The sequence below is a fragment of the Lagopus muta genome, chromosome 16 (genome assembly GCF_023343835.1).
Source record: "Lagopus muta isolate bLagMut1 chromosome 16, bLagMut1 primary, whole genome shotgun sequence".
NCBI classification, from domain to species: Eukaryota; Metazoa; Chordata; class Aves; order Galliformes; family Phasianidae; genus Lagopus; species Lagopus muta.
In genome coordinates this window covers 3,789,674-3,817,496 of record NC_064448.1, presented here as the reverse complement: position 1 = coordinate 3,817,496, position 27,823 = coordinate 3,789,674, and the positions used below count along the sequence as shown (strand labels likewise).

The 27,823-nt window shown below is 47.7% G+C and overlaps 3 protein-coding genes across 4 annotated transcripts; 2 read left to right on the top strand and 1 right to left on the bottom strand.

The window, feature by feature from the left end:
- Nucleotides 1–300: 300 nt before the first annotated feature.
- On the bottom strand, nucleotides 301–12,399 carry PLAGL2 (PLAG1 like zinc finger 2). The gene is made up of 4 exons (XM_048962743.1): nucleotides 12,302–12,399; nucleotides 9,756–9,980; nucleotides 8,140–8,533; nucleotides 301–7,229 (listed from the first exon to the last, which is right to left on the bottom strand). The coding sequence occupies exons 3-4, from the start codon at nucleotides 8,400–8,402 to the stop codon at nucleotides 6,008–6,010; spliced, it is 1,485 nt and encodes a 494-aa protein (XP_048818700.1). The 5' UTR covers nucleotides 8,403–8,533; nucleotides 9,756–9,980; nucleotides 12,302–12,399; the 3' UTR covers nucleotides 301–6,007.
- Nucleotides 12,399–17,174, top strand: POFUT1 (protein O-fucosyltransferase 1). Its single transcript, XM_048962744.1, has 7 exons — nucleotides 12,399–12,605; nucleotides 12,685–12,806; nucleotides 12,909–13,091; nucleotides 13,698–13,810; nucleotides 14,440–14,632; nucleotides 14,887–15,129; nucleotides 15,712–17,174. Exons 1-7 carry the CDS (start codon nucleotides 12,506–12,508, stop codon nucleotides 15,898–15,900), a joined length of 1,143 nt encoding a protein of 380 aa, XP_048818701.1. The 5' UTR covers nucleotides 12,399–12,505; the 3' UTR covers nucleotides 15,901–17,174.
- Nucleotides 17,175–17,323: 149 nt separating this feature from the next.
- On the top strand, nucleotides 17,324–27,009 carry KIF3B (kinesin family member 3B). Of its 2 annotated transcripts, none has more exons than XM_048962740.1 (9): nucleotides 17,324–17,426; nucleotides 19,080–20,512; nucleotides 21,094–21,195; nucleotides 21,850–21,972; nucleotides 22,081–22,199; nucleotides 22,433–22,546; nucleotides 23,198–23,303; nucleotides 23,502–23,680; nucleotides 23,957–27,009. In XM_048962740.1, exons 2-9 carry the CDS (start codon nucleotides 19,130–19,132, stop codon nucleotides 24,048–24,050), a joined length of 2,220 nt encoding a protein of 739 aa, XP_048818697.1. In that variant the 5' UTR covers nucleotides 17,324–17,426; nucleotides 19,080–19,129; the 3' UTR covers nucleotides 24,051–27,009. The 2 variants fall into 2 exon arrangements, with proteins under 2 accessions (XP_048818697.1, XP_048818698.1); XM_048962741.1 differs by lacking the exon at nucleotides 17,324–17,426 and adding an exon at nucleotides 17,885–18,090.
- Nucleotides 27,010–27,823: the final 814 nt, after the last annotated feature.

Sequence of the window (27,823 nt, the reverse complement as noted above, 5' to 3'; positions counted from 1 at the left end):
GATGCTTCACAGTGCTTCTGTGTGGGCTGGCATTTGTGGAACCAAGGGACCAATGCTGTCTAACAACTGGTTTCCTCCTTAGTGCAAAAGAATGGCACTGGCTGCCCAGGCAGGGTGCTGTGTCCTTCCTTGGGTCTCATTCTGTGATTGAAAGAAAGGCCAAAGTCTGGGCATTTGTGTAGGAAACTGCATCTCTGACTTGCCTTAACACCGGGCAACCCAAGCCCCGTTCCCCTCCACAACAGTACCCAGGGTGCATGATTCAAATGCTTTTAATAAACAACTTCCTTATTAAAAAAAAAAAAAAGCTTTCAATTTGAACTTCATTTTGCAAAACAATGAAAGCACTGATTTTAATTGTGACCTGTACATCTCCTAATGGCACTTCATTTCATTTTTTTTTTTTACAATTAAAAAACCTTGTTTATAGCCCCTCAAAATACTCCATTAAAAAGAGGTTATTTGCTGTGTACAAAAGTGCTAGAAAGTTTCTTTATAGAAAAACATCAGGCTGTACCCATGGGAAGCTTCTGCCTTGGACAGCAGTGGGGAGGGAGAGCTCTGCAGCACCGGAGAACAGGAACTGCAGCACAGTGGCTGATGGTGTGTCCTGCCTTTGGCTGCCAGAAGCAGGAATCCCAGGCTCTTCCCTCCGACTGAGACATTGGTGAGCTCTGCATCATGCTCTGCCCTCGATCTGAGGAGCCTCTGATGAGCAGAAGTTGGGCTGTGGGCAATGCCACCCATGGCAATCCTCAGCAGGGCTGGGATTCTCCCTGTGGCTCTGCAGCAGTGTTGAAGCATGACGGCTTCCCAGTGGGGATCTTCACAGCTTCCACAGGTTTCCTCTGCGACCACCTCAAGGGCAGAGATCTCTACTTTTGTTTTTTTTTCCTTGTTCAATATTCTCATTCAAGTAAAATACCAGTACAAACATTACAAAACAAACTTTCTAAAAATATCTGCTAGATATTAGGGGCCCCTAGCACGAAAAAAAAGCCAAGGCTTAGGCACTCAATAGGGCAAGGAGGAGGTGTGAGCTCAGGACTGGCTTCCACCAGTACTGCGTTGTGCACCAGCCTGGAGCAGAGGGTGCTGGGGACACCCAGGAATGGGCTGTGGGCCTGCTGACCTGGGCCTGCACTGAGCTCTCCCTGTCCCATAGGCTTTGCACAGCTTTCTCTTTGTTGTCTCAGTACATTCGCCATCAGACCTGGTTGTCTACTTGCATAGTAGTTTCAAAGAGTGATACAATATGTGAAGCAGATGGTGAGGATGAAGGGGAAGGTAACAGTTAAAGTGAGGTGCGTGTTAACAAGATGTTTGAGGATCGTTTCCCTAACTGAAAATGAAGAGCTGATGTATCTAATAGTCCAAATTCCACATAACTTTCTTTTGCAGTGCCTTGTCACAGCGACCTCCAGTACACAGAAGGTACCTCCGTGTCACTGGATGTGTGTGCTGAATTTGGGCACCAGTGGGAAGGAGTGGGGAAGACCCAGCTTCAGCCACGAGCACACAGTGCAGAGCATGCAAACTACCTGTGCACGTAAGAAGCAAACTGTGCTTTCAATAGGAAAGCAAAGCTAAACCTCGGGTGTGGATGTGCAGAATATGATCTGTTTTGGACATTAGAAAATCAGACCCAAGAAGAACTCTGCTTAAGATGCTTCCGAAGCATTTGGTGAGTGCTCAGCATGGGGATGGCAGAGTCTGCTGGGAAATGCCGTGGGAGAAGACTTCCTACCTGCAGGTACAGAATGCCTGAGGTATGTGGAAGGGCTCCTGAAGCAGCCTGCTCATCCACTGGTGTGAGGTGAGCGCGTGGCAGGTGAGGAGCAGTGCAGAGACGAGCCGAGTGTGACAGAAAGCAGCACGTCCTGGATGAAGATGATGGAAGCTCAAAGAGTTTTAATGGAGTGGTTCTGTTTGAGCTGTTCTGCCTTGGTTCATGCACTTCGCCTTTTGTAGCAGCAGAGCATCTGACTGGGCTAAAGTAATTAACTGAGAAATAGGCACCCAAGGGAGAATCGAGGGAGCCTGAGTAACTGATTAGAGAGGAGCAAGAAGGTGGTGGTGATGGGGAGAGCGTCTTTGAAGATTGCTTCTTAAGAATCTGAACTGCAAGAAGTAGAAAATGCCTCTGTGGGATCATTCTTTCCAGACAGCAAAGGCAAAGCAAAGTCAGAGAAAGGAAACCAGGATTTTTTTTTTTCAGTGAACTGCAGGAAATCTCCCAAGCAGCTGCTGTTCACCTGTCAGCAAGGAAGGAATTAAAGAACAAAGAGCTGAACTCCCAACAAAAGGACTGAGATCATCCATCTGCCAGAGGGGAAAGAGGGATTCCCATTGAAGTGACATTTTCAACACCAGGGCTAAAGAGCAGGCACTAATGTGAGCCAGCTGAGCGGGATCTGTCAAAGTGCCATAGCTGGGTGTTCTGTCAAGTGAAACTCACTGGAAACAAAAGCAAGTTAAGGTGTTGTTCCTTCATACAAACGGGTCTTGAGCAAGCTGTAATGCCATGGGGAAAAGCTTTTTGGATTCTCGCACAGCTCCAGAAATGTGAGCCTGGGAAGGACTGGCCAGGTGAGTTAATCCTGTGCTGCTGTGGATGGGGCTCACCTGGCGTGAGCAAAGGGCATCCTTGTTTTAGTGGGATGTTACATCCTCATCTTTTTGATAATTTAGGGAGATTCTGATCTACAATTGCTGTTTAGGTTATGTCCTGTCCTTTCCTGGACTCGTGCTCTATACATTGGCTATCTGCACAGTCCTGAACCTTCAAGTTAACCATGCTTCTAAGCATTTCTAAACCCTCCTGCCCAATTATTCGCTGTAGTTGCTTCCCTTGGGCTCAATCTGATGACATCTTTCTGGCACAGATGTGCCTGCAATAAAGAGCTTTGCTGTCACACCTCAGTGTGTAAAACCCAGCCGAGCTTGCTGTCTCCTGCATTCATTTAGCCTCTTTGAAATTCCTGCTTCAAAAACTCTTCCATTGAAGTATTTTGTCCCTCCCAGGATGGCTCCATCTGCCTGGCTGACTTGCAGTGACATCCAGCCCTGGCAGCACAATGAATGCTGTCCCCTCACGCACGAATATCCTGTGCATACACAGAACAATTTTGCAGGCTGTGCTGCAGCACCCAACATTGCATTCTATCTACAAACAGCACCAGTTTGCCTGAGGTGATGTCTGCTGATTTTTCTGGTACCTCAGTGGACACTTCCCAGTGAATTTAGACTCTGAAGCGGCGTATCTTAGAAGCTCAACGTTGTTTTCTTAGAAATCAGCTAAAAGTTGCCCACTGATTCACTTCAGGAAATAATATTTGTGTGCTTAGCATTCCAAATGGAAGCAGCCTGTTATTTCAGACCGGCTGACAAATTCCTTGCAAGCGCTAGGCTCTGCTGTGGAGCAGAAACTGAATCCAGCTTCCAGTGCAAACACTTGCTATGCAGCCTTCAGTCTGCAAGAGTGCTCCCTTTGCTGCTGTCAGGTTTGATTTAACTCACAAGTGTTATTGCAGGTCCGCTGGAGGAGCTGTGCAAAGCAAACCACACGTGCAACTAATAGTGAAACGAATTCCATTTATTCTTTGACAGACTACTGGTAGGAGGAAGATGCCTGGCTCTAAGCTCTGCTACCGCTGCTAAAGGAATTCCAGTGCTGACGTCTGTTTGGAGTACAATGCAGGCAGAAAGCAAGAAGGCCAGAAAGGAAAGAAGGTGTGCAATGGCATTGCATAAATCTGACACTCCTTGCTGTAAGTGATCCATTCTGACCCATTTATTCTCTTAAAACTGAAGACAGGGTTAAGGCTTGCATATCACTGGTAACGCTGTGAAACTCTAATTTGCAAGGAGAAAAGCAACAGCAGATGAGACTGAGGTATTCAGTGATGGTAAACAGAAGACTGCTGCGATGCCCTATTTACCTTTTCTATGATAGAGAACAAGAAGGCACTCGTTGAACTTGGAAAGGCAACAATTTACAGTGGAGAAAGGGAAGTACTGCATTTTAACCCAGGGGAATCATTGCCACAGGACATTGCTGAGGTAAATAAATCTTATATTACATTTTGATGCAGAAGTATTATTTGCAGCACTGCTGGCTAATCTAAAACAACTGATCTATGTTTTGGAGAATCAGTGGATCACTACAAAGTCATTCTGGGAAGAATCACTAAACTAAGTTAAAAATAAAATTCTTCACTACAATGGAAGGGGACAAGCCCATGAGCACAGGCACACTGTGGGACTGGTGGCTCAGCAGAAGGTAACATTGACTGAAATGGGTGCTCTGGGGAGGTGAGCAAGGACAGTATGTGGCTTCACTGAAAGAGTTAACAGAGTAGAGGTAGATTTTGCATTTCCTAGATTTACAGGGAATCATACTGACAGATTTCCTGGCTGATATTGGCCTATGGCAGTTCCTGCATGCTGAGGTATGAAGATCCGTGTGTCTATAACCAGAAACGGGTTCTAAGGTTCAGCGAGAACGCTCAGGAATGTGAGAGCAGGGACCATACAAATGCTAAATGACACCCAGCAGCTGGCTGCTGCTTGGCTGCACAGTAGGTAGGGAAGGATTTGGGAGGTAGGACTGGAAGCAGGATTGGATTTCTGGAGGCAAGGCTTAAGCAGAGAACAAAAAGGCCAGGGGGACCAAATTCTAAGTGAAAGAGTGACTGCAGGCCTGAACCCTCAGCATTTGTTAGAACTTAGTGTTGGGAAAAATGCTTCAAATACAGTGACAAGTGTAAATGAAGCTGGGACCAAATTTTCCTCCCAGTTCCTGGATGTCTTCACCCTAGGACAGGTTAAAAAAAAAATAAGCATGCATCTCTTGAGACCGCTTCATGGGTAAGCCAGAAGGTACTGACCTCGCTGAATGGTTGTGGTTCATAAAACAAAGCAAACCTAGGGGCTTGAAGCTTGCTCTCCTCCCTGCCTGGTAGGACGAGACTTGGAGCTGTGGGCCCCCACCTCCTAGCCCAGCCTTTTCTCATGCTTTGGTTTCCAAAACAGACGTATGATCTGTTTGCCTGTAGGAGATATTTAAAAGGGCTCTATACATACACCACAAACATAAGCTTAGTTCTGCAAGCTGCTCCATCCCCTTGACACGTGGATAGTCAGAGAAAATACGCAGGAAGCTGCTGCCTCCAGTGGCAGAGGCTGAAGTGGTCCAGAAAGCAATGTATTTCCCCATGGGGGAAAAATGTGATACGTGAAGAGAAATCAGTGCAACCTGACTTCGTCGTGTAAACAGTGTTCTAGCTACACCAGATATAAGGCCAGTGTGTTCTGGTGCCTCCTATTTTTGTAACGGTGGAAACAGAACTGCGTTGTGTAAACAATGTTCACTGTGTTGAGTTTAACCTAAAGGCTCCGCAAAGAAGAACGAGGTGATGTCTGAACTCTGCATGTAAACGGTCCTTTGTTTAACACTGATGTGGAGTCATCTGTATTCGATGGAGTAAGCTGTGTTGGGTGAGAGGTAGTGGGGAAGGACAGCTTCTTCCCCGTTGGCTTCATACAGCGTGAGTATCTTGACTTCTCCTTCTCCATTGAAGGTATTAGCTGCTTTGCCAGAATAGCAGTGTGATCACTTGAAATGGAAGCTGGACTCTTCAAACATTTAGCCCGAGATGAAAGAGTCTCAACTCCTTCTCAGGGACAGTCCCCTCCCAAAGAGGAACATAGCTCCAGGATCTCAGGGAAGGTCAGTGCTAAGTGTGGCTCCTGATTCACAGATTTAAAAATTAGATAAAATATATCCAGTCTATTAGATGAAAACTTTTCGCTGTACAGGACTGAGACTGGCATGGGAATTTCTGCTGTTCAAGTCTTACAAGTGCTCCTGCCAGAGACCAGAAACCTCCTGTCTGAATCAGCTTTGCAAAGCTTTCAGACCCCAAAGGGAAGTAAGAGTTGTGCGTTTTTAAGGCTCTCCACAGAAGGGTGACTGAAAGATCTGTTCTCCAGTGCTATGTTCAGCTTATTGGAATGCCTGGTGGAAACGTGGCAGCGTGGTTGTGCTCAAGCTTGAGGTGAAGACGGGGGGCAGCGAGTGAAGGGGCCCAAAGTTCAGTGAGGCCCCAGTTCCAGGAGATTCTTGAGGTTGATGTTGCAAAGTGGAAAGCAGTGGCTGTGTCTCCCCCTGTGAGTAGCCCATGACTAATCCCCCTGAAGATACAGGTGGATTGCAAGGAGGAAGATTTAGGGGGAGGAAGCCAAGAAGATGAGAAAAGTCCATGTTAGCAGCACAGAGAGCCTCTGAAAGGTTAGCAGGGCTCTTGGAAAGCAAAGCCTCATCCAGAGCAGGTGGCTGAGGCGAAGAGGACTGAGGCTCACCAGATGAGAGAGACAGGCTGCCAGGGAAGTCTGACAAAAAGCTGTCCACCTCTACTTTGGGTAGTTTCTCAGGCAAATATGAGGTAGATCCAAGCTGATACTTTGGAGGAGGTTGCGGTGGGGAAGAGATAGGAGAAGACGACTCCAGAGGATAGCTCATTCCCATTGGAAGAGAATTGGGAACCAAAGAATGGGGCATCCCTGAGCTTGGCATGGTTTGGAGATGCGTACTGTACATGCCCACAGGCAACATGCCAGGGAAGCTCTTACCACCTATCATGTCTCTGGATGCCATACACAGGACGGGACTCAGCTCTTCTTTGACCGCTACGGATGAGCTGCAGCTTAGAAGACCCAGCATGTCGACTGGCTCTGTCTTAATCTTCAGCAGTTCCTGGGAGTGGCTTTTCTTCATGTGCCTGGTCAGATGATCCTTCCGCCCAAACCTCTGAGCACAGTACTGGCACAGGAAGTCCTTCCGCCCCGTGTGCACTACCAAGTGTCTCCGCACATCTTTCCGGGTGTAGAAGCGTCTGTCGCAGTGGTCACACGGATGCTTCTTTTCCTTAGCTCCACCAGAAGCTCGTCTGGAATGAGCTTTGAGGTGCTCCAGCAGGACTTGGGTGCTTTCAAACGTCTGGAGGCACACCTTGCAGCTGAGATCACCGCTGGCGGCAGCGTGCATGGCCAGGTGTCGCCTGAAGCCGAGCTTTGTGTTGTAGTTCTTGCCACACTCAGGACAGTGGAGGGCCTCCTTGTTGGGATCGTGGGTCTGCAGGTGGTTGCGGAGGTGATCTTTCCGGTGAAACATCTTCTCACAGTACATGCACTGATGAGGCTTCTGAGCAGAGTGAGTGGCCATATGCCTTTTGGGAGAAAAGCACCACAGTTTAGACTAGTGTCCAACCCCTCAGAGAACGCGTGCTACTTTTCCAAAACGTTCCACGTGTTCTATGCTTCATGCCATCAAAATCCCAGGTGGCATTTTAACTTCACTAACAGATGCAGAACTGGCAGCCTGGGCAGCAGGCACAGAAGCACAGCATTTCATGCACCGGTTAATGAGGCTGTCCCAGCAGTACCTGTCCTCCCTAGTAGGCATCAACTCTGCAGATGAACACTTCAGTTGCCTACTTGGTTCCTGTTCTTTAAGTTGAGGCTATCATAGGGGGAAATGACAATGAAAATTCATGACAAGAAATACTTGTTTGCTGATGAGATAGTTTCATTTCATCAGGAAGCATCAGACTTTGTCGCTGTCTGCTGACAGCTAATATGGACTGATTTTATCTTGGTATGCTATACTGTCTGACACCGTGGTTCATCTAGTCTTCAATTCCCAGTGGAACTCTAATTATTCTATCTAATATTTCAGTGCATAAATGTGAGCTCTACTTCATGCTAGAGAGGCAGTGCCACAGAAATATTTCTGTGATTAAAGCTACAAAGGTAGGGCTTAACAAATGTGAACGCTATTTTTCCCTTTCATTTTGTTTTTTTAATCTGTGAACTTCAATTTCTGCTTCAATTTCCTTCTTAGTAAAACGAAAAACATACTGAGCTCAGGATAAACTATTATCTGAAGCTCTCTGCAGGGCGCTTAAAGAGATGCCAAGTATGGTAATGTCTGGGACTCAGCTGCTCTGCAAGGTAACAAGGGCATTCCCCCTCCTCCACCTTCTCAGAAATTCAATCAAAAAAACACGATGGAGGGGTTTTCCCCCCCTCTTCTGGTAGAGGAGCACTGTTCTGCAGAGGCACTCAGCAGTTACCTACCTATACAGCTTGTACTTAGATGCAAAGGCTTTGCCACAGTGCAGCTGAGGGCAGTTGTACGGTCTCTGCTCAGAATGAGAAAGCGTGTGAGTTCTCAGCTTGTCCACATTGGTGAAGGAGGTCTCTGATATTTCACATTGGCATTTTCCCTGACTTTCAGTCTCTTCACCTCTTGGCCTATGAACTAATTTCCAGCCTGTCTCCTCGTCCTCCTGCTTTGCATCTTGAATCCAGTTGGGAACACTGGGAAAAAATGCCGTCATGGCAGGCCTAGTACAACATGGCCATGTCAAGCAGAACTCGAGCCTGCAGATGTCTCACTTGATGCTGTCTGGGTGCAGTTTCCGTTGGAACCCTCAGTGACCAAACTGCTTTAACAGCAAAACGTCATCATCTGGAATCACAGAAGAATTGGTGTTAAGGCCCTGCATCTTCCACCTGAGCACAAAACACAGGTGAGATTCAACAAGCACACGTGAAGACACTCATACTGCATGTTCACAGCCTTGGGAAACTCACATCTCCAGAATCCATGTGGCTCTTTTCTCCCTTAACTCCTATCTCACTTGCCTGAATAAAGCTTAAGCTTCTCTGAATAATGTTTTTGCAACCAGTGTTACCTGCTGCATGCATTGTCCTGAAATAAGTGGGTGTCTCCCTGTGCCTCCACATACCCCACCTTTCCCAGGCTCTTTTTGTGGAATTTCTTCTCATCTTCTTTTTCTATGTTCTTTGTAGTCTGTTCTTCCTTCCTCTTGACCTTTGCTCACATGGCATTCCTTTCTAGAACTTCCCTGAAGAACTAAGGTATGCATGTATTGTTTTTCACCCCACCAGCCTGTTACACTAGTAAGACCACCTCCTAGCAAACCAATCCACACAACCACTCATAGGTTAACCAGGCTGTGGAAGAAAACTTGCTTCTGCCAGCAACATCACACCTTTTTCAGGAAGACAGAAAATGCGACTTCTCCTGAGGGTGCTATTAGTCATTGTGCTTTCTGTTTTCTATCGTAGGGTAAGTTTTCCCTCTCTGAATTACCCTCTCTGTTGTTCTTCAGTAGTGTTTGTCTTGTCGGTAGAGCGCTGCGTTTCTGTAAGGTTCTACCAGCAGTTACCAGTAAGCAGTTAGCTGGAATAAAAACCTCAGAAAAGATCTCTTTCACTGAATTTAGCTGCCTAAGAAACTCTTCTTAAAATAGCATCAAACCCTCAAGCTCTTTCTTACTCCATGATTGCTTCAGAGGGAGGAACTTCCTGCCTGTACATCAGCATGAGTGCCAGTTGTGGGCAGGATGTGCAACTGTGAGGGAACTCACCAACCCCCACCACGAAAGTGCACCAGTGAACGTTATAAATAGCTGACACAACAATAACGGCAGCCACACAATCCATCACAACACCTGAGTGTCCCCACGGGGTGGAAAGCACCGGGAAACGGGACGGCTTTAAGACAATGTGTCACTAAGCACGAGGTTTAGAAATGTCTGTTAAGAACGGAGTTCAGCTTGGCGTGGGCTGAACCCACACAGGCAGAGCACAATAGAAAAAAAAGGGCAGGCATTGCTGAGGTGCCATTTTGATATAAGCCAGTGCGACGCGACAGCTGCTCCTACCCTTCAAGATGCACAAATCCTGTGGTTCAGAGTGGTCTTCCTTCATAGGTGTCTGAGACTGCAAATATTTCACCTCTGTACGGGACGGGTGCTGGAAAAGATAAATGCTTTCTATTTCCTGTGTCAGAGCTGCGCGCACATTCCAAGAGTCTCTGCCATTTTCTCCAGGTATTTACTTCTTTCCCTCTGAACAAGCTCAGCCATCTGTGCTGGTTTCAGAACTACCTGAAGGAAGACAAAATTTGAGAAGTGCTGTCTTTAATAGCATGGTACATGAACTATTGCTCGCTGAGCAGAAACCCAAACACAATGAGTTAAGATACGATAATCTCTGAAATTGATTACTGTAAAATTTAATTAACCTGTCCTTAGAATAGTGAGGTTTTAGCAAGACAAAAGGACTCCACCTATTTGAGCCTGTTTCTAATTCTAAAGCCATGTCACAGGACACTCTGACAGCTGCAGAATAAGAAAGAAAAACAGGACAACATGAGGAGCTCGCACATTATCAGTGAACTCTATAGCAACTTGGTTCGTTGATTAGTAACAGCAGAAGCACAGTGACACAGATCTTCTGAAGATTAACAACGTAGCTCATGCTTGGCTAGAAAACTCTGTACAATCCATTTTTTGTATTCAAAGTATGTTTCCAATGCGCTCCCATTGATTCTAATGCTGTAGCCACCAGAGAAAGACACTACAGCACAGATACACTTCACCTCCACTTGTTCTCTTCTTTCAGACCATAGCATTGGTACCAGCACTGAAGAAACTCTCTATCCTAAGAAAGTCCCACTCTAGTCCATAAAATTACTTCTAGCCTACGCAGCTCCTGAAAACTCTGATAGGAGTAGTACAGAAAACTGCTGCTGCACAGCTTCTGCCCCTGGACAGCCTTCCAGTGCCACAGAACTGGGACCTGTACAAAATAATAGGAAAAACTAAGAGGAGTCTGGATGGGTTCACTGACCACCAGCTGAGCTGTGTCAGTCCCACTGCAGCAGATTGGCAGAAGTAAGGAAGCCAGGACAACGGCCCTGCCTGACGAGTCCCATATTGTGTAGCTGCAGTTTCTCTTTTCTAGAGAGCATTGCTGGTGTATAATTTGAGTTTGTCCACCCTTGTGTCTGGTGAGTCTTGCTGTGCCAGGAGTCCTTTCCCCCCTGAAGACAGAGGCTGCACTCTTGTGTTCACAACTCTCCTGGGATTGGTGGGGTTGGCCATGGGGCTCTGAGTCTCCACCTGGTTCTGTATGGAGCTGGCCCAGCTATGCAGTATGGAGCCTCTGAAGGAACTCACCCCAATGAAAAGTAATTTATTTTTAAGTTTTTCCTCCCTGAGCTGCATCAGTGTCCCATTCAGGTTTCCTTTGCTAATTTAAGTTGTTCAGGCTTCTACTTGTTCAGGTGGAAGGCACCAGCAAGACAGGAAAAAGCAGAGAGCTGTAATTCTGATGGAAGCTCAGTGTTCGCCTGGAGCTGGAGCTCAGTGCAGCTCCTGGCAGAACTGGCACCTGCCAGGCACAGGAGCATGGGCTCCATCATTCCCCACAGTCACTCCAATAAAGTGACTACAACACTGCAGCACTGCTCCTCATACCGAAACACAGCCAGCCCCATTATAGGATCCTAATCGAGTTCTGCTCCAACTCCGATTGCAAAGTGCTACTGCCAGACCTCACACTGTTGGTATGACTCTTCCATATCTTCTGTCATTTTCCAACATTGTTCTCACGTCAGCAGTGTTGACCTGGTTGCAGTCCTTCAGTACTGCCTTTCCAACACTACAGTCAGGTGTGAAAATCACTTTTCTCCCTCCTCACACACGCGGGGCTGCTCTGCCCCTGTGGTTACAACCACACATCCAACACATGTGGCACTGGGATCCCCTGTGCCAACTCTTATTTCCTCACAGTAAACAACTCTGGTTGCTCCATGATTTGCAAGTAGAACTCCAGCTCCAACCTCAGCCTCACCTCTCTGCCTGACCCCGGGTGCACCTTGGAAGTTCCCCTCGCATGTATACAAGGCTCCCTTTCAAATCAAACGGTTCTATGACTCCGTAATATCTGAAGCTTTGGCCACACGGGTGCTTTTCCCTCCTGAACCTCCTCCGCGGACCGTTTCATCCCCCAAATCCCCACCGATCTCCCCACTGACAGCGCATAGAGGGAACATAAAGGCCGAACCGATTCCGAACCGCGGGGAACCCCGCACGCAAAATGGCTCCGGGGCGACTTATCCCCCAAATCTCTACTTCCACTCATATAGCTCCGAAGGACCGAACGCCTACAGCCGGCAGAGGGAAACAGCGGAACCGCCGGTCCCACCGAGAATCTCCCGCCCTACTGAAGGCCCCTCGTGCCGCCCCCTCCCCGTTTCCATGGCGCAGCGCTGAGGGGAGGGCGGGAGGAGGGCCGGGCCTACGTCCCCCAGCTGCCCCCTCACGCCCCTCTCTCACACCTCGCTCTGAGGAGAAACCCGGCCGCGGAGGGGAGGAGGCCGCCCCGACGCCGCCCCCGGGCCGGTTCCGCTGCCCGCACTCACCCCATTCCCCCGGGCCCCGCCAGGCGCGGCTCCGGCCCAGGCCGCGGCGGCCCCATTGTGCGGGGCATTGTGGGAGTGACGTCACGAGCCCCACTTCCGCCCCGATGGCGGCCGCTTCCGGTTAGAGCGGCCGTGCCGGAGCGCGCGGGGCATGCCGGGACAGGGTGCTATCCTGCCGCTGCTGCTTCTGCTGCCGCCGCCGCCATGGTTCCGCTGGCCGGCGCCGCTCTCCTCCTTGTGACGGTAACGGTGGCGGCGGGCGGCTGGGATGCAGCCGGCTACCTGCTGTACTGCCCCTGCATGGGTGAGGCCCTCCCTCCGCCGCTGGGCCCAGTGCAGAGGTCCCGGCGGAGGCTGAAGCCTGCTCTCCCTTCTTCCCGCAGGCCGCTTCGGGAACCAGGCCGAGCATTTCCTGGGCGCCCTGGCCTTCGCCCGAGCCCTCAACCGCACCCTGGCCGTGCCGCCCTGGATCGAGTACCGGCACCACCGCCCGCCCTACACCAACGTGAGCCAGGAACGGGGAGTGGGGGGCGGGCAGAGCCGGGGAGAGCCTCGTGGTTGGGTGGGGGATCCCGGGTCCCCGAGTGAAGCTGTCTCTGCCTTGTAGCTGCACGTTCCCTACGAGGAGTACTTCAAGCTGGAGCCCCTCATGCAGTACCACCGCGTGCTCAGCTTGGAGCAGTTCATGGAGCAGCTGGCACCGCAGCACTGGCCTCCCGGCAGGAGAGTGGCATACTGCTTTGAGGCTGCGGCGCAGAGGAGTGCTGACAAAAGCACCTGTCCCATGAAGGTGAGCTCCTCCTGCACCCCCATAGCCTGCCTGCCTGGATCTCGCAGGCCTTCCAAAAGGAGCAGTTGCCTCCTGCTGCTTGCCATTCATTTGCAAACCTGGGAGCTGTGGGTCCCAAATCACTCTGTGTGCATTCCTTTCACTCTGTGCATTCCTTTCACTGTGTGCCTAGCTGCACCTTCCTGCCTTTCTTTGTCAGCAAGTATGGGGTTCATGAAGGTTGTAAGCGTGAGTTATATTGCTTCAGAGTTGGTTGTGACTGCAAGGAGAACAAATTTAGAACAAAAAAGGCTTCTTTTCTGGTCCTCGCTTGTTCCCATATGCAGCGTAGTTGTTCAGCTATAAGTTGTAAAGCTGTCTCATTTAAAAGCAAGTTTGTGAACGGCGGTGTTCTTTTTCTTTTCAATTTCCTTTGCCTTACTTCTCCGTTAACTTTATTCAGTGTTTCACTTTCTTCCCGTGGAGCTGATGTGGGCACACAGGCTGCGATATCCGTCTGCATTCTTCCAGTAACAGAGGAGTAATTTGACTTTTCAGCTCAGGATCTTGTTCAATCTGTCTTTCAGCCCTGTGTGTATTGAGCGAATGCTTCTCTCTCCTTTGCAGGATGGAAACCCATTTGGTCCATTCTGGGATCAGTTCAAAGTGGATTTTGATAAGTCTGAACTCTTCAAGGGGATCTCCTTCAGTTCTGCATACAGGGACCATTGGCTCCAAAGGTAGCGTGAAGCTGGAGAAGTGTGGGCTTTCAGAATCGCTCAGGAAAACGGTTCTTCTAGTCACTCTGTAGAGCCATCACAATTTGAGGAGGAGATTGAAGTGATTACGTAGCAATATAATAAAAACATTAATACTTTTTTCATGAATTGTTCATTGAGCTGTTCACTGTGCTGATCATGAACTGTTTTGCTGCTTGCTTTGTGTTTACTGAGTCATAAGTGACTTTAGTCATATCAGTATGTTTGGGTGACATAATTGCTGTAGCCTGGGATGGAGGTATAAGCTAAATTACCACTCGTTGCTTCGTGTTTCAGACTGCTGTCCTTTCATCTTCAAATAGCACTTTTTGTTATTTGTTACCAGGTATGAGGTAAAAGGTGGTAATCACAGAATCACAGAATTGTAGGGTTTGGAAGGGACCTCCAGAGATGGAGTTTTATGTCAGTGTTCTGTTCCTGTAGCAAAATGATTAAGATTTATCTTGTGTAAGTTTGGTATAAAAGATACTGTATATCTCAGGGTGTTCAGTTTCCGTTCTGACCTTCACAAACTCACTTGCAGTGCTCTCTGTGCTTAATTAGGCATGCAGAATTGCTATATTCCTGTATTCCTGTCTGTTTCCCCTTAGGTTTCCACCATCTGAGCACCCTGTACTTGCTTTACCTGGAGCTCCAGCCCAGTTTCCAGTCTTAGAGGAGCACCGACCCCTCCATAAGTACATGGTGTGGTCTGATGAAATGGTGAAGAAAGGAGAAGCCTACATTCATTCTCTGCTGGTTAGGCCCTACGTAGGAATTCACCTGAGGATCGGCTCAGATTGGGTATGGTTCCTCTGTAAGGCTTGTTGCTGTAACCCATGGAATTGCTGTAGGTGGGGGTGACTAACATTCAGCAGAAAAACACTTGGAATACGAACTGCCCTTCTGAAGCCTGATTGTATTTACATTCAGCAGCTCACAGTGTTTGAGTGCTGGAAATGCTGCTGGGATTCCTCCTACAGACAGATTGTAATGCTGCTGGCAGTGGTGAGGGACTTGCTGTTTTCATTCTAACATCTTTTCTTTTCTTCCAACAGAAAAATGCTTGTAACATGTTAAAGGATGGGACGGCTGGGTCTCACTTCATGGCTTCACCTCAGTGTGTGGGCTATGACCGCAGCACTGCTGTGCCCCTTACCATGGACATGTGCCTGCCAGACCTCAAAGAGATTAAGCGTGCTCTCAAGGTCTGGGTGAAAAAGACAGAAGCCAAATCTGTTTATATTGCTACAGATTCTGAGCCCTACACAAAGGAAATACAGCAGTTCTTCCAAGGAAAGGTAAGTCTTCCGGAAACTTGATCCAGCAAAAGTGCTTCAGTAAAAACTGTCCTCAGATTCTGATATGTTACTCCCACAGACAGCAGGCACAGTTGTGTAATAGATCTCCAGGGACATCAGGTTTAATAATCTAAGGTGTTAAAGTAGCCTGTTGTTGAAATAAGAGTCAAACTTCCTAGTGAGTGAGTGGAAAGATTGGGCAGAGGTTGGCACGCTGGGGTTGGCTGCTTTTCTTTCAGAGACTGAGGGGCAAAGTGTCCTGAAGCATTTGGAATCTTGTGCTGAAACGAACACCAGTAACGCCTCTCTGAGGACCTTCAGCCTGTCTTCATACTTTCTGGACTCCATTTTAATTCTGTAGATTATAAGGGAGAAATGGAAGATGTGATGAGCCACATTTATCTCTAGGTGATCTTTCAAAAAGGATTTGACCTTTATCTACTCGTAGATGAATTATAGGGCAACTTAGGGCAGAATCCACTCTTTTTGTGTTGTATGTTCCCATTTCTAGTGTGATGTGAAGACGGACATTTGGGTGTTTAGAGGTTTAGATTCATTTACTTTCCTTCTTTTTCTCCACAGATCAAAGTTGTAAGCTTGCAGCCAGAGGTGGCTCAGATCGACTTGTACATCCTTGGCCAATCTGATCACTTCATTGGGAACTGTGTCTCTTCATTTACTGCATTTGTAAAAAGAGAGCGCGATGTGCATGGAAAACCCTCTTCATTTTTTGGCATGGACCACCCTCCAAGGTTACGGGACGAATTCTGACCGAAAGAGGAGCAGGCTTGATGGTTCTCAGGGCTCTAAACCTGGTGCCTCACTGTGGGACCATGCTGGTGTTGATCACTCTGTGCAGAGCATGCTGCCTGGTTGTGGCAGAGATGTTTCCAACCCTTGGATACTTTGCACAGTCACTCTTCTGTCTGACTTCACTTCTGTGATACCAGACAGAAAAGAAATTCAAAATCATGTAGTTTATTGGAAACTGTAAACTATATGTAGTTATTAAGACGTAGTTTATATAGCTCTCCATCCTCTTTTGGGTGGGCTTGCCAACAATTATGAAGAAGCTGCTCAAATTATTGTTTTTTTTCTTCTCATTATTAATTTTATCTGGAAATGTCATTAAGGTTCTTATTGTCCAAAACTGATCATAAGTTTCTTTTCAGGTGCAAAGTATATTCAGGAATGTTGTGGTCCCTGAATAGGAGTGCAAGATGAAGCTTAGGATTGGAAATTGTAAGGTCTGGTTTTATTGAGTGCCATTGCTTTACTGGACCCACATCACCTCGGTGCCTCTTTTTCCATTCCCTGTAAAGAGATTTAATCCCCTCTTACAGCAGCGCTGTGAGAAGGAGCATTTGTGGGGCACAGTGATCTCAGTGGTGCTGGAGAAGTAGGGTGGTGGTGTGTCTACACGTGGCAGTTGTCCTTTTGTTGGACACAGATGGGAAATCTCTCCTAGGCAGGCAGAGTTTGGAGATGTAGGGCTTTGTAGCTGTCGATGGTGGAGGTCTGTAATAGAAGTCTAACTGTTCTTAGGTCAAAACATCTGAAGTAGCTGGCATGGGGATTGGTGTAAATCATCCTCAGGTCTTTGGTAGCGGTTTGGGGGTTTTATTTTTTCTTTATTTTTGTACTTTGTGAAAATAGTCCCTCTGACAGCAGAATTCCTGCCTGTAGGGTTCGCTCCCAGCACGGCCAACTGGGAACAGGCAGCAACAAGACAAACACTGGGGTGATGCAGGCCGTTTGGCCCGGTGCAATTTGGGTGTGGCAAGTCCCAATTTGCCCGACTTCTTTTCTTAATCCCATCCTTTGGCTGGTGCTCTGCAGCACACAGGGCTCTGCTTCAGCTCCGTGTCAGCTGGTTGTGCCTCTGCACTGGTGGGCTCTCACAGGAGCCCGGGGCGAGCGGAGAAAGGTCCGAGTGCTGCAGGGCGCTGAGGTGCTCCTTCCCTCCCTCTGGAGAATGGAGGGTTTGTTGTTTTTTAAACAAATGTGTTATTTTTTTAATAACAATAAAATCGGTTTTGTATTCACTCGCGTGCCACTGACATTTCTTTCTTCCCCCCCCATCCCCGCACGCCTCAGAGCTGTGGCAGCGGGCGGCGCGCACCCCGCCAACCCTTTGTGGTGGCGCCGCGGGGCGGGAGCGCGTTGCTAAGGAAGTGCGCGAGGGGCGGGGGGCGCGCGTTGCTAAGGAAGTGCGCGGGGGGCGGCGGCCGCTCCCACCCCTCCACTTCCGGTGCCGCGGGAGGAGGCGGCCGCGGGGCTCCATGGTGACGGCGCAGGTGAGTGCGGCCCGGCCCGGTGGGCCGAGGTGTCCCCGCAGAGGCGGGACTGAGCGCGAGCGGCGAGCGACGGGCGGAGGGCTGGCGCTGACAGCGGGAGCGAAGCGGCCCGTACTGGGCTCCCGTGCTTAGAACAGAGCGGGGAAGGAGCGAAGGACAAAAGCGGCCGGGCCGGGATGTGTCAGCTCCGAGATCGGGGAGGTTTGAGCCGTGAGAGAGCGGTAGTGGATTTGGGGGTTCCTGCAGCGAGGTGAGGAGTGACGGAACGCGGAGGGTCTTTCTGAGGGGAGCCGCGGGTCCGAGGCCACGGACCGGGCTGGGCGCCGTGTGCCCGCCGTGCTCTCAGCCCCGCTGCCGGCCGGGCCCGGTACCGAGCGCTGCTGCCGGCCGGGTTGCTGCTCCCCTCACAAGCAGCCATTCCTTGTGAGAAACCGCACGGAATCACAGCGCTTGTAAGGGACCTCTGGAGATCTGCTGGTCCGACCCCAAAAAGCTGGGTGTTTGTTAGGAGCGATTTCTTCTCTGAAGAGCGGTGATGTGCTGGTGCAGCTGCCCAGGGAGTGGTGGGGTCACTGTCCTTGGAGGTGTTCTGGAGATGTGGCCCTGAGGGACGTGGGCAGTTGGCACTGTGTACTGGGCGTCTTGAAGGTCTTCCTTAACAACGGTATGGTTCTAACTGCTCTGCTCAGTTTGCTGCATGCTGTGGTCATTGTGAGTCTGCCTCCAAATGCATTCGCTACACCCTGAGCCATACCTGGGCACTCAGGAAGCAGATGAGCTGCGCAGCCAGGGCTGCAGCTCACTGCCTCACCGTACCCAAATGGAGCAGTGGAAGTTGTCCTCTTCATTGTTGGTTGGTGTTGGAGTGCAGCTCACTGCGGTGATGTACTCACCTAGCTGGTTTGCTTGACAATATTTGCAAGCACAATGACTGTGCTACATCTGGCTGCCTTGATGATTTGCTTTGTGGTCAGCTTGATTGCATGGCTTTGTGAAAACGTTGGTGTAAGAATTTCTGTCTCTCGATTCTTGGAAGAATGTAAAGGTAACATCAGATTTCCCTGGTGTGGAAACACAACATTCAGGGGATGAAAAATGGGCAGACTATTTAATGATGTTATTTTGAATCCTCGCGGCTGCTGTTTGGAACATCTATTGTGCTGTAAGTGGGCTTCTAGGAAGCAGCTTCACAAGTTTTAATTCATGAAAAAGCTTTTGGGCGGCATTCCAATGCACTAGTGTTGCTTCAGAAAAAAAAGGATGTAGGTTTTAAGCCTGTAGCAGCAGGATGGTCCTGATGATGCACCACATCGTCTCAGATGTGAGTTAATTGTAACATAAAGGTCTCATAAAAATGTTTTCTTCGGTACACTGGAGGTGTAAAAAGAGGACACTCAGAAAATACCACATTGGTATTTTGATAAGTAGGTGAAGCGCTTAATGAAAGCACCTGACTGATTCCCTTTCAAGCTGTATTCCAGACAGTATGGACAGAGCAACTCTATACTGGATTTTCAAAGTAGAAGATTTACATCAAAAAGCTAAATGATGCCAAAATCCTGCTTGAATAGATGAGTGGAATCTTTGACTATTGGCAAAATTGCCATCTGTAGGAAACTGCCTTTGTTTATTCCTCTTTTGTTTTCGTTTTAGGCTTCTAGCACTGGATCATCTGTCGTCACATCAGCCACAGACCTGCTGCCATGTCTAAGTTAAAGAGCTCTGAGTCTGTTCGGGTGGTGGTTCGATGCCGGCCGATGAACAGCAAAGAGAAGTCAGCTTCATATGAAAAGGTTGTTAATGTGGATGTCAAATTAGGGCAGGTCTCGGTGAAGAATCCACGGGGAACATCTCATGAACTGCCTAAAACTTTCACCTTTGATGCTGTGTACGACTGGAATTCCAAACAGGTTGAACTCTACGATGAGACCTTCAGACCTCTTGTGGACTCTGTTCTGCAAGGTTTCAATGGGACAATCTTTGCTTATGGGCAGACTGGAACGGGGAAAACCTACACGATGGAGGGGGTGCGTGGTGATCCTGAAAAAAGAGGGGTCATCCCCAATTCTTTTGAGCACATCTTCACCCACATCTCTAGATCTCAAAATCAGCAGTACCTAGTTAGAGCTTCTTATCTGGAAATATACCAAGAAGAAATCAGAGACTTGTTATCAAAGGATCAATCCAAACGGCTGGAGTTAAAAGAGAGGCCAGACACAGGTGTATACGTGAAGGATTTGTCTTCCTTTGTTACAAAAAGTGTCAAAGAGATAGAGCATGTCATGAACGTGGGAAACCAGAATCGCTCCGTTGGTGCCACCAACATGAATGAACACAGCTCTCGATCTCACGCCATTTTTGTGATCACTATCGAATGCAGTGAGCTGGGACTCGATGGAGAGAATCACATCCGTGTCGGAAAACTCAACCTGGTAGACCTTGCAGGCAGCGAGCGCCAAGCTAAGACTGGAGCACAGGGGGAGAGGTTAAAGGAAGCTACAAAAATCAACCTCTCTCTTTCAGCTTTGGGCAACGTTATATCTGCCCTAGTAGATGGCAAAAGCACACACATTCCGTACCGGGACTCAAAGCTAACTAGGTTACTCCAAGACTCATTAGGTGGCAATGCCAAGACCGTGATGGTGGCCAATATAGGCCCTGCCTCTTACAATGTAGAGGAGACTCTCACGACGCTGAGATATGCCAATCGTGCCAAAAACATCAAGAACAAGCCAAGAGTGAATGAGGATCCTAAGGATGCTCTGCTGCGTGAATTCCAGGAAGAAATCGCGCGACTCAAGGCACAGCTGGAGAAGCGGTCTATTGGCAAAAGAAAGAGGAGGGAAAGGAGGAGAGAGGGTGGGGAAGAAGAGGAGGATACTGAGGAGGGTGAGGATGAAGGGGATGACAAAGATGACTATTGGAGAGAGCAACAAGAGAAGCTGGAGATTGAAAAGAAAGCTATTGTTGAGGACCACAGCTTGGTAGCCGAAGAAAAGATGAGACTGCTGAAAGAGAAGGAGAAGAAAATGGAGGACTTGAGGCGAGAGAAGGAAGCAACAGAAATGCTGAGTGCTAAAATCAAGGTAGAATTCTTTGCTGTGCTTTCGTACTTCTTACAAGCAATTTAGTTAGGCTATGGGGAGAATAGCTGGTTGCTTAATTTGGAAGAATATTTCAAAAGCTTTCCAGAATAGTGATTTGTGTTTGATCAGAAGATTTTGTTGAGTTTCCACCATTAATTACATTCTTCAATATTCATGAGTTGTTGCATTGTTCTTATGTGCTGGTCTTGTGGAATCTTCAGCAATCTGCACAGTAAAACGTGATGATACATCTTATCACAAGCTGTGAAACAAACAATGCTTCATTGTGCAACAGATCATTAACAAGTTCTTTTTACGTAGAATATGCATTTTAGTTCTTCAGATAGGCCACACTGCAGGAGTTTGTAATTCTAAGCAAGTTATGGCTTCATTGACTCCTACTTTTTGTAGGGATGTTTAGAAATAGCCATTCTCATAGCATCTGACTTACAAGAGAATGTTAAGTAAGGGAGGTGTCCTCGTGAAGAAGTTGGAGAAGTAGAGAAAGTTGGGTTCTGTAGGAAAGACTTTGTTATCTGGTCACCAGGAGGGAAACATACAACCTTGTCTTTTTCTTTCAGGCAATGGAAAGCAAACTTCTGGTGGGAGGGAAAAATATTGTGGATCACACAAACGAGCAGCAGAAAATCTTGGAACAGAAACGACAGGAGATTGCAGAACAGGTACAAGCAGCAGCGTTAGTTACTGTGTACCAAAAAACCCAGCCCAAACCTACCTGCAGAACTTTTATAAAAGGTTGTATGAGGAGAAAAGGTAAAGTTTGCACAGGGCTAACCCTGGCATTGCTTTAATGGCAATTGTTGATTTCAAAAGAAGGGGCAAGGGCTTGCATCCTATTTGTTGAGTGAAATTGGTAGAGAAGGTTTGTAATAGTTCTCTTCCAGTTTTTCACATGGAACTCTTATATCCTGTGTCTGTAAGTGAAGAATTAATTGGAAGGCCTCAGACTGTGACAGCTGTTAACTCAGGAGAAAAGGTGCTTATTATATGATAGAAGCTTATTTTCTGTTATGCATTCTTTGTTGTATGAATTGATTTAAAAAAAAAAAATTTAAACACAGCGTTTAATTACTTTAATTAAAGCTTGAGCACTTATTCACGCTATCTGATTCCAATAGACCCTTCAGCAGAATAAAGGCAAAGAAGAGCTAATGCTTCTGGTATTTCTAAGGCAAGAGATAGGAAGAACTAGAAGCTAAAGCAAAAGCCCTGGAGCCCAGGGAAGTAAAAGCCTCCCGAGTGTTGGATTCGTGCAGTCAGCCTGGAGGTAGCAGGGCAGTTGTGGTCTCTGACTTTTTGTACCTGGCATTCTTCAGAAACGTCGGGAGCGGGAGATCCAGCAGCAGATGGAAAGTCGGGATGAGGAAACACTGGAGCTGAAGGAGACCTACAGTTCTCTTCAGCAAGAGGTGGATATAAAGACCAAGAAACTTAAAAAGGTAAAGAGAACGTGAGTCCACATCTCGTGGCTTAAATAAAACCAGCCTGTGTGTGAGACTGAGGGGAACATTGGAAATTTGTGACTTTGGTCCCGTGGTCTGTTCCAGTTATTTTCCAAGCTGCAAGCTGTGAAGGCAGAGATCCATGATCTCCAAGAAGAGCACATCAAGGAGCGCCAGGAACTGGAACAGACCCAGAATGAGCTTACTAGGGAACTAAAGCTGAAGTGAGTCCCTTCACTTCATTGCCTGCTGGTAACTGTAACAGAGATTGTTTCTATGGGTGGGGAGTAAAAGGAGGGACTGAATTCATATGCTTGCAGAACAAGATTTAAACAGGAGAAAGCTAAAACGTTCCTCCCTTTTCCAGGGCTGTATTAATTCCCAGGGAGAGGAGCAGTGGAGAGTCATCAGCTAACTGTGTTTCTTGTGTATTTCCCATTTTTGTGGTTGTATGCAGGCACCTGATTATTGAAAATTTTATTCCTTTGGAAGAAAAGAATAAGATCATGAACAGGTCATTCTTTGATGAAGAGGAAGACCAGTGGAAACTGCATCCCATAACCCGTCTGGAGTGAGTGTACTTGTGATTTTCTAACTAAGATCAAATCCTAGGTCACATAAAGCCCTCTAGTTGCCAAAAACAAGGTACTCCAACAGAGAAAATCGTGGTTTTGAAACAGCCTTCCAGAGTTCTTATGTATTCTTGCTGTGTTGTAAAACAAAGTTTTCATTCATCTAAGTAGGTCGAATAAAATAGGAATATACAGTTTGGAAAATTCCTTCTAAGTGAGCCTGACATTTAAATGTAAAATATGTGTAACACTGCGTGCACCATTTAATATCAGTAAGCTCTTATCATATTTGTTGTCTGATTTGGTTAAGAAAGCTCTCAAAAATTTTGATGTGAGAGCTGTGGATAGATCCTACCTCTTTACAGGGGAGGTTCTGTAAAGTAAACTTAGCATGTTAGGTGCAGCTGTGTGCATCTGTGGCCTCTGTGATAAAAATTAAGCAGAAATCCCTCGTTTCATGCAGGGAACAGATGCAGATGCCAAGGGATAACAATCTTACCTTCTCATCTCTGTCTGTAGGAAGAGCTGTTCTGGGAAATGCAGTCTAGGTAGTTTCTGCTTGCTTGAAATACATCTCCAAATGTTTTACCTCATAAACTCCAAGAAGTCTTCACTTTTGGTGTATGATAGACTGAATATGTGTTTTCTAGTAACCAGCAAATGATGAAAAGACCAGTGTCTGCTGTAGGATACAAAAGGCCGCTGAGCCAGCATGCCAGGACGTCCATGATGATTCGTCCAGAGGCTCGGTACAGGGTAAGCCCAGATGTGGCTACAGCCTTCATACATTCACCTTCCTAATCAGAGAAATGTAAATTTCAGAGGATTGTTCTTTGATGGGACGTACAGAGTGTCTTGCATGCATTTATAATGTCCTGCAGAATAAGTTTCCAGAGGAAAAGAAACTATTTGTATGAAAGTGTATAGGCTTTAATTCCACTTGTACTTCCTCAGGCAGAGAATATTGTATTACTGGAACTTGACATGCCCAGCCGAACAACAAGAGACTACGAAGGTCCAGCCATTGCTCCCAAAGTCCAGGCAGCTCTAGAAGCAGCTTTGCAGGATGAAGACGAGATCCAGGTGGATGCTTCAACCTTTGAGAGCACTTCAAATAAAAAACCAAAATCCAGGTGAGTCAAATGTTTTAGTAAGTAGACTAGCAGATAGAGTTACAAATACAATTGCTTTCTGTCTGCAGTTCTCATCAGTAAAGCTATGTCTAACTTGGCTGTAAAGCAGAAATAGAAAGAAAGGAACATAGGGCAGTAGAGAAAGCTGGGACTGATTAGAAAATAAATCCAATATAAAGAAAAAAAAATAACCAACAGCTTTGGAAGATTAATTTTGACATGTAAAGGTGACATTGTTGGGGCTTTTTGTTTATTTTTTCATTTTTACTTCTTCAGGCCTAAAACTGGAAGGAAATCAGGGGGATCCTCTTCAGCAGGCACCCATAGTTCTCAGCTCTACCCACAGTCCCGAGGGCTGGTTCCAAAGTAAAACCAGCAATTCCTCTCCAGGGCGTGAACAGCTTTTGCCTTCTGAGAGCAGAGACAAGTAAAAACCTGCAGAGAGACCTCCCAGCCAGACTCCAACCCCTTTCCCCTGGAGGTGGCCTCTTTGCTGTTTAACTGACTTGTGCCAGTCCAGGTACACTGAGCCACAGGAAGATACGTGTTTGCAATTCAGCATTTGGCCTCTGTAGGAAACAGATTTTAGTTAGGAAATCAGAAATGCATGAGGTACGTTACAGTGTATTAGAAGCAATGGGAAGCATGGGGATCACCTCACAGCGTCACCATCTCTCCTCCTGCACTAGCCCTTTTGCTGCACTTGGCTTTTTTGTTGGGCGGTAAGAAGACAGAGTTGAAAGTCATCTCAACAGAACCACCGCTCCAGAGCTTCATAGTGAGAATGAAATGAGGTTAAAAAGCAGAGGATCCACCCAAACTTGACTAGGTGCAGTTTTTCCTCTTCCTGCTTGAAAGACTGGCATCATCATTTGGGGTTAAGAAGTTGATCTGAACGGGCAGATTGGCAGCTGTCAGCATGTACTCACCACCAGATAGCTGTGCCTCCCTTTCAAACTGTAGGACAAAAAAGGGACTTCAAAGAATTTTGTTGCTTTCTAGACAGGAAGCAATAGAAATTGAAGTCCTTGTTTACAAGCATAAGTTTAGCTCCACTAAACTGACCTCCTACAGATCACACCCCTACCAACAAGAACCACCTTGTCAAAGAATATACCTGCATTCCAATGCCAGCTCCACAGCTTGCTTCCTCTTTGTTGCCTCCATCTTCTTCCCTGGCAGTTGAAACCAGTATCCACACTTTGAACGGTGGTGTGGTGCATGGCAACTTTCTCAGACCTCCCACTGGTGGCAGGAAATGTAGCACTGGCATGGAGCTATAGGGCTGCCTCTGCTCTCCCCTGTAAGCTGGGTCGAGGGTAGAGCACCGTGACAAGAAGCCATCTGTGCACTGTTCTTGTAAGTATGGTCCCTTCCCTTGGTGTCTAAGGAGCTTCAACACACGGTACTCTTTGTGCCTCACCCAATCCATATTAGAAGCTTGTCCCCTGCACCTCCCGGACCAGGCAGGGCCCAGTGGGAGTGAAAGCACATAAAGCCAAGTCTGTATAATGAAATCTGGTACTAAATCCAGGGGTTGTAGTTTGAAAACAAGGGAGGAAGAACTCCTGCTTCTGATGGTCTCTGCAAGCTGCCCTTTGACTTAAGCAGGCTACTGTAAAGCTGCAGGCTCGTGTGGCAGGGTTGAGGGAGATGGAGCTGCCATGTTGAAGACAGTAAGGTGTCCCTGTCTAGTGTTGCACAGCTCATTCATAAGTTTTAGTTTGTTGTATATTGAGACTTGGGATGTTACATTTTTCTGGTTGCTGTTGGCTGTCATCCTATGAATGTTTTTACCTATTTCCTCTCCTTCACTGATGACTTCCTCCAGACTGACATGTGTGAGTGTCTGAGGACTTGCCTGGTTTTAGAAATGCTCTGATATATGGACTCTACCTTGTGTGCTCGTTACGTATCTGCTGAGTGACTTCACCCAGGCTGGAGAACTCCATTATATCTGACCCCCATGAGCAGAAGGAACTGAACACTCAGCACAGCTCACCTCTGCATCTTGCGGGCACGGTGCCTCGGTGAGCCAGCTGCCCGGGTGGGCATGGTTAAACTCTAAGTCAGCTGCTTTGATTCGTGGAGTGCTTTTCTGGATCACAAGATTAATATATATATATACACACACATATATATATTTTAGTTTTGGTGGAGGAAAGATGAGTTTGCCTGTAACTGAGAGAGCAGTCATCTGACAGATTTCTTTCAACTAGAACGTGGAAACCTGGCATAATCTTCCTTTTTATAAAGCGCTGTTTATGTACAGAGAGCCTTTTAATTAGCTCTTGTTGCATAATATAATGTCACCTTCTCTTCCCTCTCCTCCGTCTTTCTCTCTAGCACATAATCTTCTGTACTTTGACATTTTAAAAGATGATTGTATGCTGTAAATGCTCAGAGAACTGAAATGAAACAAGGGGGTTTTACAACCTGGCAGAGCAACTTAATATATATACATGTATATGTACATACCTATATGTACACGTATGTTTAACGTGGATATGCACACACAGCCACAGCTGTGTTTGCACACTCACACCCTTCCTCAGTCACCACAGTTCCATAGGGAATTCTATGTTACATTCAAGTGCTGGAAACTCCCCTTGTGGCAGGACCAGGATGGTGGAAATTACAGTGCAAACCCAAACTGTTCTCGTTTCAATGTTGACAAGCTAGCTGGTTGATATGTCGGAAAGGCTCTGCTTTTAATTCTGTAGAAATTCATTAGCAAGGTGAAAGAAGTTCAGTAGGATGGAAAAAAGAATAAAATTGCATATTTAGTCATTGTATTGAAATCAGAGCTGTGGTTAGAGGTTTGGTTAGTGTGCTACAGATTGTTACAGAAGCTTTTAGATTCTCATTTCGATGGACTTACCCATGAGCAGATACTTGGTGGCACTGATATTAAGGGAAGTGCGTTGTCTTAAGCTCTACAAAGCAAACCGAGCACTGGGTTAAAGTTTTTAATGAACATTCCTGCCAAGCTTTGCGTGCCTCTGGGTGTTATCTGAACCATCTGGGCTTCCTGCAGGTTAACTGCCAAAGACAGGAAATCCAGCAGACTCCTGCAAGAGGCCCTGGGACATTGTGCACAGCCCCAGCTTTTCTCATAGGGACCTTTTACATCCTTATCCTCGCTCTGATCTGTATAATGGGATCTGTACTTCCAAAACAGCGACGTGCAGCAGAAGCGGCCCTCTGGTTCTGGCAGCAGCACTGAGGTGTAAGAGCTCAAGCACTTTCTTAAAATCCTTACTACAGATCGGATGCCTTTTTAACAATACTGCCATGCTGCTCCAATCTTCTCAGACACATACCTTTGTGACAGCGTTTTAGCTGCATTACACAGATCAGAGCAGGCTTCTGTTCGCTGGAGATGCACTGAGGTTCGGAGACACCCGCAGCCCTGCAGTCCTTTCCCGTGTGACGTCCGGGCTTTAAACCATTCCATTCGTGCTGCGTTAAAGCACAGATTGGCGAACGGAACCTGCACAAAGCCCAGCGCCAGGCTGAGGTGTGCTGCCATAACACGGCGCTGCCCGCCTTCCCCATCCCTTGGCTTTGACACCGGGGGTCCCGCTGCCCCCCCGCGCCCATCCCCTCCCGGCGATAATTCCGCCCGTATTTATTTGTTTTTGTTTGTTTTTTTTTCCGTCTAGGAATGTAAAATGACCCTAAAACACAGCGCGTAATAAACTCAATCAGATTTATCGCATCGCAACGCGCCACTTTTCATCGTTTGTCAGCCGCCTCCGGGCCGCTTCAATTCGCGTTCTACCGAAGCCGTCCGGTTACGGTACGCTCCATGCTGCGGGAGGCCCCGGCGCAGCGCCGCCCCACAATGCCCCGCGGCGCGCGGCGCCCTCTGGGAGCTGTAGTCCTCCGGGGGGGGCGGGGCCGCGCCGTCTCGGCGCAGCCGCCTACGGCTCCCGGCGGCCTTCGCGCTTTGTTTTCCTTCAAACGGCGCCCGGCCCCTCCGCTCGCGGCTCGCCGTGTCCCACCGCGGCCGCCGTCGCCGAGCCCCGCCCCTTTCGCCCCGCTCCGAGCCCTTTGACCCCGTTGTTATGTCGGGCCCGAGTCGCCGCCGCCGCCGTCTCCTCCCGTAGCGCCCGGAGCCGCCCCCGCCGCGCGCCCCGC

Bases quoted from the DNA above. Each gene is read 5' to 3' on its own strand.
- PLAGL2 (XM_048962743.1), bottom strand. From the start codon at position 8,402: ATGACGGCATTTTTTCCCAGTGTTCCCAACTGGATTCAAGATGCAAAG. The intron at 7,230-8,139 runs GTAGGTAACTGC...TTCTCCCAAAAG, and splicing joins TCTAAGTACAAGCTGTATAG to GCATATGGCCACTCACTCTG.
- POFUT1 (XM_048962744.1), top strand. From the start codon at position 12,506: ATGGTTCCGCTGGCCGGCGCCGCTCTCCTCCTTGTGACGGTAACGGTG. The intron at 14,633-14,886 runs GTATGGTTCCTC...TTCTTCCAACAG, and splicing joins TGAGGATCGGCTCAGATTGG to AAAAATGCTTGTAACATGTT. The intron at 15,130-15,711 runs GTAAGTCTTCCG...TTTTCTCCACAG, and splicing joins AGCAGTTCTTCCAAGGAAAG to ATCAAAGTTGTAAGCTTGCA.
- KIF3B (XM_048962740.1), top strand. From the start codon at position 19,130: ATGTCTAAGTTAAAGAGCTCTGAGTCTGTTCGGGTGGTGGTTCGATGC. The intron at 21,973-22,080 runs GTAAAGAGAACG...GGTCTGTTCCAG, and splicing joins AGACCAAGAAACTTAAAAAG to TTATTTTCCAAGCTGCAAGC. The intron at 23,304-23,501 runs GTAAGCCCAGAT...GTACTTCCTCAG, and splicing joins GTCCAGAGGCTCGGTACAGG to GCAGAGAATATTGTATTACT.